We start from the raw sequence: 13,945 nt of genomic DNA on the forward strand, positions 1-13,945 counted from the left end.
ATAAGCAGAGCTTAATGAATTAGAATGAAAAGTTAATAGTTTTTTAAAAAGATCAGCCACGTACGTAAATCACTGGCCAAACCAATCAAGGAAAGAAAAATAAATTTAGATATGCTGAGGGTGAAATAACTATCAAAAAGAGGAAATTAAAACCATGAGACATTTATTTATATAATTTTATAAAAATGAATATAAAAACCAAGATGAAATAGGTAATTTTCTAGGAAAATACTACCTGACAAAATTAATTCCAGAGAGTCAAAAAGTCTAAGAAGCTTTTTGGAGAATATATTTTATAATTTCCCCTACTAAGGGACACAAGGGCCAAATCTTTTCAAAGGAGAGTTCTGTCAAACCTTCAAAAATCAGATAATCTCTTGCTGTATGGGCTGCTCAAAGGCTACTTGAATGTCCTCATGATTTTTTCTTGATTAGGTTTCAAAGTCTGGGCGTAATTCTCTGCATGGAGTTAGCTACGCTCCCCGCAAAGAGGTTTTTTCTTCAGATCAGGTCTCTCAGGCAGGGGTCATCGCAAAGGATGAAAAAATAGTAGGAAACAGAAATAATAATAATACACAGAGCCAAAGATATAGTTTATAAAGTAAAGGTTTATGAAAATAGATAAAAGGAGGATGTCCGGAGGAATATATTTCTCTCCCGCGAAGAAATATATCCAAGACTGAAACTCCACACGGGTATTTTATAGGGTAGATACAGGCTCCCGTTGCCCATTTACATACTAACAGGCAGTTTGCTTTAGGGTCAAAGTCTCCTAAAAGGCTACTACAGATCCTTGAACTAACTCTAACTAGGGGAACAATGAGTTGTAAAATCTTCTTGGGGCAAACTTCTATGTTTTATGATAAGGCTATTACTTTAGCAAAAAACAGAGACATCTTGGCTCCGGTGATTGTGTTCTTGGTGACAGAGATGATCTCAGAAGTCAACATGAGCTGTGCTTTGTGTTAATTACTTTAACCGCATGGTTCCGTCTGGGCCCGGCTTGGGCATTAGCATATCTATCTGATCAGCTCTCATCTCCAGGGGTCCTTGTCTGTCAGCTCCAGCAACCTTTTGGTTCTAAGGGAGGCCTGCCTTGTCTTTCAAAACAGGTGAGAACCATAGGCCCAGTTTACAGCTGTCTCTTTGAAGTGCAGCTATTACTGACTGGCAAGACGCCCTCCTGAGAGGAGGCAGCTTTTGAACTAACACATTTTTTTTTTCTTTAAGGCAAAGCCTTATTTGACTTCTGAAATCAAATCTTGTCTCCAGAAATACAGGGGTCTTTTCTATAACTCAGTATTCTTAGGCTCAACAATTCTCCATAGGTCTTGGATCCACCCTCTGGGCTGTTGGTTCTGCCCTCTGAGTCATTCTTCCTTTTTAATGAAAGGTAGTATGAATTTGTAGCTGAGTAGTTTTCTCAGACTGCTTCCCTGACATTAGAATTTTGGGGGGATTCAGTGGCTCTTTAGTAAATCTTGAAGGACAGGTAGGAATTAGCTGGTTCCTCAAAGAAACACAGAGCATGTTTGGAGGAAGTTACCTAAGTCCTTATATTCTTTCTGTCACAATTTTGAATATTTAAAGGATCACCCTGTGGCTTTCCTGTTAATTAGTCCTTGAAATATATGTCTTTTGCTCTCTTTACTCGTCATGAGGTGATGTGATGGTGTTTGTTTAAGAGTACTATAGAAAACATAATAATTTAGACTTGAACTTTAGTACTTACAAACCAAGTATATTTAAGGAAAAAACCCACCAGTGTATTATGGGTAAAATAACAAAAATTAAAAGCAAAACTTTCAAACTCTAAACAAACAACTCAAACAATACCCCCCCCCAGAAAAGGAGGAATAAACGGAAACACAAATATTCTCAAAGCATATTTTTTCACTTATTTTTTGTGACTTTTAATTACTCTCTACTATTTCCAGCTATTATTAAGGTAGTTCAATTGCCAATTTCAGGTCAAAATTACTTTGGTTATATATGAGCCAAAAAGTGTGTATGTTCTCACCTCATTTTTTTGGCATAGCTGGAAAACCTTCCCCCTGGGAAAGTTTTCTGAGATTACTCAGAATCTTCTCTTTGCTGATCGTTTTTTCCTGAAGCAGTATTTTCCCTTGAGATTTGTCTTAAGCAAGTCTTATCCCTTAAGTTTTTTCCAAGTGAAAGGTTTTCCGTAGGGCTGGAGCTGACTTCTGATAGTGACTAAGCATACTTAATTTTTAATGGACAATATTTATTAATATTTTAAACCCTGACAAAGATTAGGTACTTAAAGTTGAAGATTTGACAGCATAATTGTAAAAAGATTTCTTCATATCGCCTATCAAATCAACAAAAACAAAACTGATGACACCACAAAACCAGTCCCCATTTAGGAACAAAATGGAAGAAAGCAGTTTGTCTTCCCTAAAAGAGCATTTAAGAATGGAATAGAGGAAAATAGATCCTTACTCTTTTCCCTGTAAGAGCATCAGAGTTCAATTCAACAAATTTTTACTGAGTTTGTATTAGACCTAGATGCTGGGAATGCAAGGATAATAAAATACAGAGCTAGTGTCTATATTGCTAAGAAATTTAAGAACTCTCTAAAGAGAGTGGTCAACCTTGGAAGGTAATTATTTTGACCAGATCAGGAGATTTGGTCACTTTTTTTTGAAATTGCACTCATACTTGAAAAAGCTTATTCTTGATATTTGTCAGTCATTATCAATTACTTGTGGTTTTCATTTCACTTTTGTTCAATTTTGTGGGTTGGATTTATTTCATATTTGTAATTTGGAGTGTTTTGGTATCTTTTAGTTTTAGGGTATTCATGCGATAGAATAAGAACTCCAAAGCCATTTTAGGTAAAAATAAATACATACTCTTCTCATGTGCTAGGACCCTTTTTGGTGATGATGAGTCAATTTTACTTCCTTTAGGATTAGCTTAAATATAAGATGATTTTAGACACCAGGGGTGCATTATTTCTGTTTGGGCCAAAGGAATGATGAGGAAAATGCTGTCCTAAAGTCCCTGATAAGAAGGGAAGCTATACTTTCCCCCAAGAAAACCTTGGAGAAGTTGGAGTGGTGGTGGCTTTTGGAGCAAGAATTTTTCATTACTGGAATAATGTAATCCACTGGTTGGCACCTGTAGCTGAAACAAGCTTAGCTACTTACTAGTTAAATTTTCTTTGCTTTGCAAATGTAACATATTTATGTCTTTTCCTTTCCTTCAGCATAATTCTCCATCTAGTGATGATAGTTCAGACTACAGCCTTGATTCAGATGTTGAACATACAGAAAGTTCCCATAAAAAAAGAACTGGTTTCTACAGGGATTATGACATTCCATTTCCTCAGGTATTTCCTTTTTTTAATTGTGATAAAACGTATATAACATAAAAATCTACCATTTTAATCCTTTTTAAGTGTAGAATTTAATGGTATTAAGTATATTCACAATGTTGTGCAACCATCACCACTTATCCATTTCAGAACTCTTCAATCATCCCAAAAAGAAACTCTGTACTCATTAAACAATGACACCTCATTTTCACCTGCCCCCAGCCCCTGGTAACCACTATTATGCTTTCTATAAATTTGCCTATTCTGGGTACCTCCTATGAGTGGAACCATACAGTATTTTGTCCTTTTGTTTCACTTAGCATATTTTTTAGGGTTCATCTATGTTGTAGCATGTGTCAGAATTTCATTCCTTTTTAAGGCTGAATAATATTCCATTGTATGTATGTACCACATTTTGTTTATCCACTCATATATTGATAGACACCTGAGTAGCTTCCACCTTTTGGCTATTGTGAATAATGCTGCTTATAACATGGGTGTACAAATAGCTCTTTAAGACCCTTCTTTCAATTCACTGGGGCATATACCTGGGAGTGGAATTGCTGGATCACATGGTAATTCAACATTTAACTTCCTAAGGAGTTGTCAAACTGTTTTCCACAGGGCTGCCACCCATTTGACATTCATACTAGTAATGCTTGAGGGTTCCAATTTCTCCATATCCTTGCCAACACTTGTTATTTTTCTTCTTTTTTGGAAATAGAAAAGGGGTGTGAAGTGGGCTCTCATTGTGGTTTTGAGGTATTGCCTTTTAAAGAGAAAAAATAAACTTTCAGTTTTATTCTTCGCTTTCTGGTATTTTGAAAAAAATGTTTTATCAGACATATGCTACAAATTTCAAATCTTTGAAAATAAAGAATACATTATGTATTAGTTTGTTAGAGCTAATATAACAAAATACTACAGACTAAGTGGCTTAAACAACAGAAATTGATTTTCTCACAGTCTGGAGGCTAGAAGTCCAAGAACAAGGTGCCAGCAGGGTTGGTTTTCTCGGAGGGAATGTAAGGGAAGAATCTGTGCTCTCCTTGGTTTGTAGATGGCCTCCTTCTCTCTTCTTTGTCCTCACATGGTCATTTCTCTGTGCACAAGAACTCTTAGTGTCTCTCTGTCTAGGTTTTATCTTATTGTAAGGATACCAGTCAGATTGGATTAGAGCCCACTCTAACAGCCTCATTTTAACTTACTCACCTCTTTAAAGGCCCTATCTCTGAATATACAGTATTTTGTGTGAGGAAAATAATGATTCCCAGAAGCACTGGGAAGTATTCAGGTCAGTGTGCATTTACATGAAAAGCCCCAGAGTTTCTGAGTTCTGCTTTTTTTGCCAGTCTGTCACTATTCTTATCTACAAGAGTTCTATTCTTTCTCCCAATTTGATATTCCTAATCTCTTGTAAGTTTAGAAACCAAATTACTATTTTTGTTAGAGTTATTTCTATAGTCTGACTCTCTGTTGCCACCTTTATAGTTGAGGTTGCTAAGTAAACATTGAAAATAAATGAGGTTTTATTAAAAGGTCTCCAAAAAAGGAGATTCAGAATATTTGAAAATAGTGGCAGCATTATTTTAATAAATACATAGCTTTCTATGGGGCCACTGTGAGGGACAAGTTCAGTTTGTATAAGTAATAGTGCATTGGTTTTAAGTGTCTCATTTTTAAATATGCAGTTATTTATTGTTAATAAATATATATTGTTAACATAATGATTATTATGTATCCCTATAGATATAATATTATTTTTGCTTTAAAAATCAGTTAAAGAAATTAAGAAAAAGGATTTATATTTCTATTTATCCACATTTCCAGTGCTTTTCATTTCTTTGTGTAGGTCTGAGTTTCAGTGTGGTATCATTTTCTTCTAACCTGGGGTATTTCATTCAGCCTTTGTTTAGCATTTGACAGCAGGTTTGCCATCAATAAACTTTTATTTATTGGGCGATGTGTTTATTTTACCCTCATTTTTTATAACTTTTTATTTTGTCATAATTTCAGACTTACAGAAAAGTTGCAAGAATGGTGAAAAGAACTGCTATAGATCTTTCACCCAAACTCCCTAATTGTTAACATTTTACCACGTTTGCTTTACTTAATCCTTTATCACTCTTCTCTTCTCTTCTCTTCAGAGGGATCTAATTTGCCTTTAAACCATATATTAAGTTGTTAATTTTTAGTACTTGTATTTTTCATATCTAGAAATTTATTTGATTCTTTTCAAATTTTCGAAGTCAAGTTTATTGTTTCCAGTTCCCTTCTGGAATTCTCATATTGTCTTGTACTTGAAAATAGCAAAACAGATATTTTTAAATCTGTCATCACATAAATTTCAATATCTGAAGTCTGTATTTCTATTGCCTGTTGTTTTTGCTGGTTCTCTTTCATGTGGTCTTGTCTCCTCATAAGCCTGTTTTTGTTTTGTATTTTTTCTTTTTTTTAATTTTTAAATAGTTTTAATTTTTTTATTTAAAAAAATTTTTTTTAGAGACAGGGTCTCACTCCGTCATCCAGGCTGTAGTACAATGGCACTATCATAGCTCACTGCATCTTTGAACTCCTGGGCTCAATGATCTTCCTGCCTCAGCCTCCTGAGTAGCTGGGACTACAGGTGCATATCACCATGCCTAGCTAATTTTTTAATTTTTATTTCTTGTAGAGATGGGGTCTTGCTGTGTTGCCCACCCTGGTCAGGAACTCCTGGCCTCAAGTGATCCTCCTGCCTTGGCCTCCCAAAGTGCTAGGATTATAGGCATGAGCCACTGTGCCTGGCCTGTTTTGTGTTTTTTTCTATTGTGTGCTCGGCATTGTGTTTGCAAAATACAGTGCCTTTTGTAGAAATAGTTTTAGGCCTAGGATAATGTTCTTTTCCTTCAGAGAAGATTTGCACTTGCTTTGGCCAGATCCTTGTTAACCTTTACAAACTTTATTCCAATTTCAGGATTTGAGACTTTTCTGGGCCACCCAGATGACTGAAGGCTGAGCTACAGTCTCTGATTCACATTTTGAGAACCTCTCATAATTGAGAGGGGGGGTTACTAAGCTTCCACCTTTTCCAGACTCTGGACTCCACCTTTTGTTCCTGTAGACTAATGGGATAGTCAGGAGTGCTGTTAAAGTCAAAAGTGCCTTTCAGCTGATTCTTCCTGATGGGCTGATGCTCTCAGAGCAAAAGCAGCTCCAAATACTGCTCCCTTCTTGGGATTTTCATCTACTCCATGGGTATTGGGCTAGTAATCCTTCACTAATTTGTTAGCTCTCTGATGTCTACAGCAGATTTAAGAAAAATATTCTATCTTTTCTACTTTTCTTAGGGGGACAACTGGTCTGAATTACCTAGTCTGCCATTACAAAAAGAGAAAGTTCAATACCATTTCCTCCACATATATTTTAGAGTTAACTCAATGAGAATTAGAAAATATTCTAACTACATCCTTAAAATCCCATTTTCTTAGATAATAGGTATCTGCTATGTAACTTCTACAATTGCAGGCTGAAATTAGAATATACTCTTAACATCTTGCAGTTAAATTGAGGACTTAATATAGCTTCCCTTTTCTTCTTGCTTTTCTAGGGCCTTCTCTTCCTTTATTTCATGTTTTCAGTGATTGCCATGGGCTCCTTTTTTTTTTTTTTTTTTTTTTTTTTTTTGAGACAGAGTCTCACTCTGTTGCCCAGGCTAGAGTGAGTGCCGTGGCGTCAGCCTAGCTCACAGCAACCTCAAACTCCTGAGCTCAAGCGATCCTCCTGTCTCAGCCTCCCGAGTAGCTGGGACTACAGGCATGCGCCACCATGCCCGGCTAATTTTTTCTATTTATATTTTTAGCTGTCCATATAATTTCTTTCTATTTTTAGTAGAGGTGGGGTCTCACTCTTGCTCAGGCTGGTCTCGAACTCCTGAGCTCAAACGATCTGCCCCCCTCGGCCTCCCAGAGTGCTAGGATTACAGGCGTGAGCCACCGCGCCCGGCCCATGGGCTCCTTTTTATTTTACAGAAACCAAATCTTCTCCCACAGACATTGCAGCAGTTTCTATAGTCTAATAATCAATCAGCAAAGCAATCAGAAAAACTGTCTTTTGTTAGTTATAGTCTTTTTTATTTCTTTTATCTTCTCTCATTAGGGCTTGAAAAAATATTTGCTAGACCCTTGCTTGGTGAGTGCATTTTGTTCACTCCAGTGATGAGCATGCAAACCATAAGGAGGTATTCTAGAAAAATGGTGCTTCTCTGTAACCCTTCATCCATTTAATGCTTCCTTGGAGAGTTCACACCACGTGGGCGGCACTCTGATCTGAACGTTAAAGACTTCAGCAGTCCACAGTAGAAGTCTTTCACTACAGAAGGAGCCCTGGGATGGAATGTTTGTATCCTAAGGGGGCTATTAGAAATATTTGCAGTTGGGAAAACTAGGGAGGAGATAAACTGTGAAAGTATAGGGGTAATTCTACTTAAAAAACATGGAGATTATTTTTATAAAGCTGTGAAAATCAGAGAATTGAATTAATATTAAGAATTGAGGCCGGGCGCGGTGGCTCACGCCTGTAATCCTAGCTCTCTGGGAGGCCGAGGTGGGCGGATCGTTTGAGCTCAGGAGTTCGAGACCAGCCTGAGCAAGAGCGAGACCCCACCTCTACTAAAAATAGAAAGAAATTATATGGACAGCTAAAAATATATATAGAAAAAATTAGCCGGGCATGGTGGTGCATGCCTGTAGTCCCAGCTACTCGGGAGGCTGAGACAGGAGGATCACTTGAGCCCAGGAGTTTGAGGTTGCTGTGAGCTAGGCTGACGCCACGGCACTCACTCTAGCCCGGGCAACAAAGTGAGACTCTGTCTCAAAAAAAAAAAAAAAAAGAATTGAAAACTTTAATGAGAAGCATCTAATCTCCAGAGAAAAATTCATACTTGTCCATTAACAGTAATCACTGAAGTATTAGCGTAATCACATTTTTAATAAAAGGAAATGTAAGCATCATTTAACTAATTAATCTTCATCTTAATCTAAGCAGCTATTTTTTTGTTTTGCTTGAGTTTTCATAGTACCTTTGTAAAAATGTTGTAAATAGTGCCTTTTGGCTACAATTTTAAGTCCCCTTCTGAATTTCTGAAGTGCTAGACTAAGAATGGAGTTTATAAACTTTAAATAGTACTGCTTTAAAAAAATCAGGAATCTAATAGTGTTTTTAAAATTGGTGAGCAAATTAATTTTCTTGATTAGTTATGCATTTGTATCTATTTTATAATAATAAAGATCTAATATGTTTGTGTATTTAATTAAAAATACATAGTCTCATCTTGATATTTTGCCAGGGCAGTACTTTTATATGCACTGAAGTAAATATGAATCATGGTGTAGGTTTTCCTAGATCCTCAAGTTGTAGTTATGTGAATTTTTTATTGCTTTATTATAAAAAATTGTTAGAATATGACAGATCTAATAAAAATATTTCAGTGAATAGAGACAGACTTGAATATTATTAAATTAAACTTCTAGGACTGAAGTGTATTCTTTGCTTTTACATGCTTTAGTAAGGAAGCAATAAAATTAACAATGTTGTAATGAACAGTTTCTTATGAGCAATTTATTCACGAGATGTTTTTCACTATTAGGGAAAGTTCTGTTTTTTCTATTAGACTGTTGATATAAACATTTTCTTTTTATAAAATATTCCACACTTTTTAAAAACTAAATATAATGTCATTAGAGAATTTTTCAGTGTTAGGAGAAATAATGTTTTTCCACACCACCACCCCTAACCTATTTTAACTATCTTTTCCTTATTTTCAAAAAGACCTTTTCATTTCTTTGGAGAAGGAATCTTTGGATTTTTAAGTATTTCTGTGTGTATGGGTGTTGAGATATAGAATATGGAGAACAAAAGCTAAAGCATAAAGATTATAATGTTAATAATATCAGAGTAACATTTAGCCTTTTGAACTTAGTGTTAAATAGTATCAGATAAGTATTAATTAAGAGTCAGAACTAGTAACTGTCTTTTTACCTTCTTTTTTTTTTTTTTTTTTTTTTTTTTGAGACAGAGTGTCGCTTTGTTGCCCAGGCTAGAGTGAGTGCCATGGCGTCAGCCTAGCTCACAGCAACCTCAAACTCCTGGGCTTAAGGGATCCTGCTGCCTCAGCCTCCCAAGTAGCTGGGACTACAGGCATGTGCCACCATGCCCGGCTAATTTTTTCTATATATATTTTAGTTGGCCAGATAATTTCTTTCTATTTTTAGTAGAGACGGCGGGGGGGGGGGGGGGGGGGTCTCACTCTTGCTCAGGCTGGTCTCTAACTCCTGACCTCAAGCGATCCACCCGCCTCGGCCTCCCAGAGTGCTAGGATTACAGGCGTGAGCCACCGCGCCCGGCCTCTTTTTACCTTCTTTCTTCCAACTTTCTGGGGGAAAATAGATGTCCTATGTTACTATCATTTGCTATATATAATTGAAAAATTCTGATAATGATTGTCCATTTTCACTTAGCATGGACATATATCAGGAAGCTACATGACATCAAAGAAGGGTCAACATAACAAAAAATTTAAAAGTAAAGAATATGATGAATATAGTACCTACAGTGATGACAACTTCGGTAACTACAGTGATGACAATTTCGGTAACTACGATCAGGAAACAGAGGAAGATTTTGCCAGTCAGCTAAAACAATACAGACAAACTAAAGAAACCCCAAATACTACTTTAGGGTCATCATTTTCTAAAGAACCAGGGAAAAAACAGAGAATGAAAGGAGTTCAGCAAGGTAAGTTTGAACAATCTGTTTTAGAATATGAGAACCTTATTAAAACAAGTAGCTGTGGAGTAAAAACTTAGAAATTTCTTATCCCCTTCTCAAGATCAGCTTATTCTTGCGGTACATAAATTTATTTTCCTTTATTTTTTAAACCATAAGAACAAAAAGCTAAAATATTTTAATCTATATGATATCTTAATATTTCAATTAAAATGGCATTCTCATATTTTAAAAGCATGTAAAAATATAATACAACTTTATTATGTTTTTCCCTCCCTTCTATATGATGTCAATATACAGTTGTCTCTGTTACTGTATGTGTTACTTTATATTTTAGACCAATAAGGACAGAACTCTGGGAAGCTATTCTTTTATTAGGCTTTAAAATACAGTGTCATCTTTGTTATGCGAATGTACATAAGGTGATGGACATTCTTTAGGATTGGAAATAAGAACATAATTTAAAGAGATTTCTGGAGTGAGTGCCTGTTTATGTGCTGTATTGAAGTATTAATACATGGTGCCTGGAGAGACCAGGGCAAGTTGCCAGCTGTTGACAGTAGGTGAAGAAACTATGGGTCACGTAAAGCTCAAATCAACCTTAATTACTGGCTAGTGGATATGTGTGGTTCAAGAAAACTGGAGCAAGATGAGGCTGAGGTGAAGCAGTGAGCAGCCACACCCTATGTAACTACTCTTTAATTATCTTTGAATAAAGGAATGGTTATGAGTAAATTTGGTTATTTTTATGGCTTTAGTTTTTCTTGATTTCATAGCAAAATTCCTTTGAAAAATATGAATGCAAGCTTAGCTGAAATAAAATAAAAAGAATTTTTCTGCATATATGCTATTGTACTCAGCAAGTTTGTTCTGGATCATCCCACTTGGAGATTAGGGGTCATGCAGAGAGGACTTGCCTGTCCATTTCCACTTGGGGTTTTTCTTTTCCAGCTCTTACTTGTCCTTTTAAAGAATTGGATATTGTATTTTATTTTTGACATTCTTTTCCCCCTGAGTTATGAAAGTAGTATATGGTCAAATGCAGAAAATTTTTCCTGTGTGTAGAAAAGATAACCCAGCAATGATCAAAGATAAAAGAAAAATAAATTGAATCCCTGCCACCCAGAGATAATAATTATTGATATTTTTGGTACATTCTTCCAGAATTTTTATGACCATTATTTTCAACAAAAACTATACATACTGTTGTAACTTGGTGTTTTCCCCCTTAACTATAAATTGTATCTCAGTCACTCTTATATTAATGAATAGCTTTTAATATCTACATTCTGGTCAGTTAAATAAATGTACCATAATTTGTCTTCACAAATTGTTAGGTTTGATTTGAGATTTAGGCTGCATCTATTTTTTTCCCCAATTCTGTGACCCTGCAATAAACGTATTTATACATATCTCAGAAAACATCTTGGTAAATATTTTTTCTTAAGGACAAATTCTGAAAAGTAGAATTGCCAAGTCAAAAGACATAGCCACACATTTGAAGATTTTTGACCCATATACTGTTGATACCAAAAAAGTTGATGCACCAATTTACAATTCCCCTGCCAGTGTGTGAAAATGCCAATTTCTCTAATAACTATCAACAATGAATTTTATTACTCTGTGAGGTGAAAATGGACATATTTTAAAAATTCTAAATTTCTTTGATTTCTTTTAATAATGAAACATTTTTCCAAATATTTTTTGGCCATTTTGTAGGTTTTAAGGTAATTGGAAAACTTACTGGTTCAGTATGATGTTGGTAAAATGAGAAATTACCTTGTATTGTTAACTTACTACCCTAACATATAACTTTTGTATCTGAGTACCTTTTTAGATACTTTTAAATACCATGTTACTCAAAAGCAAAAAACAAGTATAATTTTTACTTGGAGAAATGTGTACATAGCTATTCAAAATTATCAAGAGAAATTTGTTAGCTATAAATTAACTAATTAACTAATACCTATAATGTCTTCCTTAAATAGGAATATAATATTTAATTCTCTTGAATGCAAAAAGGCTTGTTAATGATCTTATCCTAAGGAAAATTAAAATGAATAAAATTGGATTTAGCTTCTCTAGTCATGTATATCCTTGTTCCTTGCCTTCCTATGTTGTTAACATCCCTTAAGAAACAAAGGAACAAGAAGCGGTACTCAGGAAGTAAAATGTAAAGATTTAATTAATTTTTTTCGTTGACTCTAAAGAGGAAAAAAAGAATGCATTGTACATTATAAACTATTAAAAATATGCTGTTCCTTGTAAACTAATAGATTGACAGGTATGCTGTTTTTCTATAGTATTTGAAGTACATTTTAACTTTTTTTAGGTATTGAACAAAGGGTTAAAAGTTTTAATGTGAGTCGTGGACGTGGTTTGCCGAAGAAAATTAAAAGAAAAGACCGTGGAGGAAGAGCCAATAAAGGGCCTAATGTTTTTTCAGGAACAGATGACTTTCAAGAGGTACTGAGAATTTATTTATATGTAAGGTGTAGAGGAGCTTTTCCATCTTTTAATCTATTTGGTTGCAAAGAAAGCATTGTGATTTTAACACTACTTTCCTAGTAAATGAAAAACTTACAGATCAGATCAAATGAGTATAAATAAACTCCAAAAAAGAATTGTTATTTTAATTAGTCATGATACTAGTAGAGAGGTACAAATTTAGGTGATTTTGAAATAAAAGTGATATGTTTGAAAGAACCTCAAAATAAAATTGATATGTTTAAAAGTGACAAACATATCCTCTGTTAGTCTTCTGTTGTGCTTTTATTTCTGAGGATTCATTTTCCCCAGATGCAAATGGCAATAAAATGCTAATAGCTCGATATGTAGCAAGACCAAGAAGGGAGGCAGTGGTAAATTAACTTACTATTAGAATTGAAAGTATTGAAAGAGAAGAAAAGGGAATACAAATGGTTGGAAAGATAAATTTATATATTAATACCTTGAATATAGTAGTAGATATTTAATAAATATGTGTTGAGTTGAACTCTGAACACATACGTTTCAACCTTGTAGTGACCGTCTACATTAGAGTGGTCCAATTCCTGTATTTTACCACTGTTCTAGTGAGAGTTGATTGAATTATATAGAGGCAAGTGTGGATTATTAAGCTGCAACCTTGAGTGAGAGCTACTGTAATTTGAATAGGCTTGGTTTTCTGATCTCTCAATTTAAAGATAACAGGCAAAGATTTCTTAATATGTACTCCTTAGTGTGCTGTTTAAGGAGATGTTAACAGATATGACCTAAAAAAAGAAGTTCAGGCTCAAATAAATTTGTGAAACCCAGCACGTGCCACTCTGCTTTTGGAGATTCTTAGTCGACATTAATGTATTAAAGGTTCTGAGCAGGTTAAGCATAAAGAAGCCTATTTTATTACATTTTGTTCAACTCATCATTTTAAAAATTTGCTTGACCATGAATTCTCCTCCCTGTCCCCACATACACCAATTAACATTCACTGAGCTACTCACCGTTCCATGGAATAGCAGCTTTGGAATTATAATTATTATTATTATTTTAGAATTTTTGAGTGACTGAAACCTGCCTGTCCATCTTCAAGACCTCTAGACCAGTAGACCTCTAGATTGTGTTGCTTTTCCTGACTCAAACTGATATGAATCTAAGCCTGCTCCTATACTTCCTATACCTAAAAAAGAATTAGCTTCCAAGAAAGTGTAACATGGAGTAATTTACTACCTGTCTTTTAGCTTCAATTTGCTTAATCTGTAAAGTGGGAGTATAGTATTAAATTAACTCTGAGGGCCCCTTCAAGCACTAACATTTTAGATGTCTATAGATCTGGGTTATAATTAAACAATTCTTTATCAC

General features: G+C 35.0%; 1 protein-coding gene across 1 annotated transcript in view; it reads left to right on the top strand.

Moving 5' to 3' along the window:
- The window catches only part of ZC3H6 (zinc finger CCCH-type containing 6), a 50,966-nt gene that overhangs the window by 22,318 nt on the left and 14,703 nt on the right, over nt 1–13,945 (top strand). Inside the window, exons 3-5 of the mRNA XM_069494271.1 lie at nt 3,233–3,355; nt 9,838–10,114; nt 12,438–12,571. Coding sequence (XP_069350372.1) covers nt 3,233–3,355; nt 9,838–10,114; nt 12,438–12,571 — 534 coding nt within the window. The remainder of the gene's footprint in view (nt 1–3,232; nt 3,356–9,837; nt 10,115–12,437; nt 12,572–13,945) is intronic.

Source organism: Eulemur rufifrons, chromosome 19, assembly GCF_041146395.1.
Source record: "Eulemur rufifrons isolate Redbay chromosome 19, OSU_ERuf_1, whole genome shotgun sequence".
NCBI classification, from domain to species: Eukaryota; Metazoa; Chordata; class Mammalia; order Primates; family Lemuridae; genus Eulemur; species Eulemur rufifrons.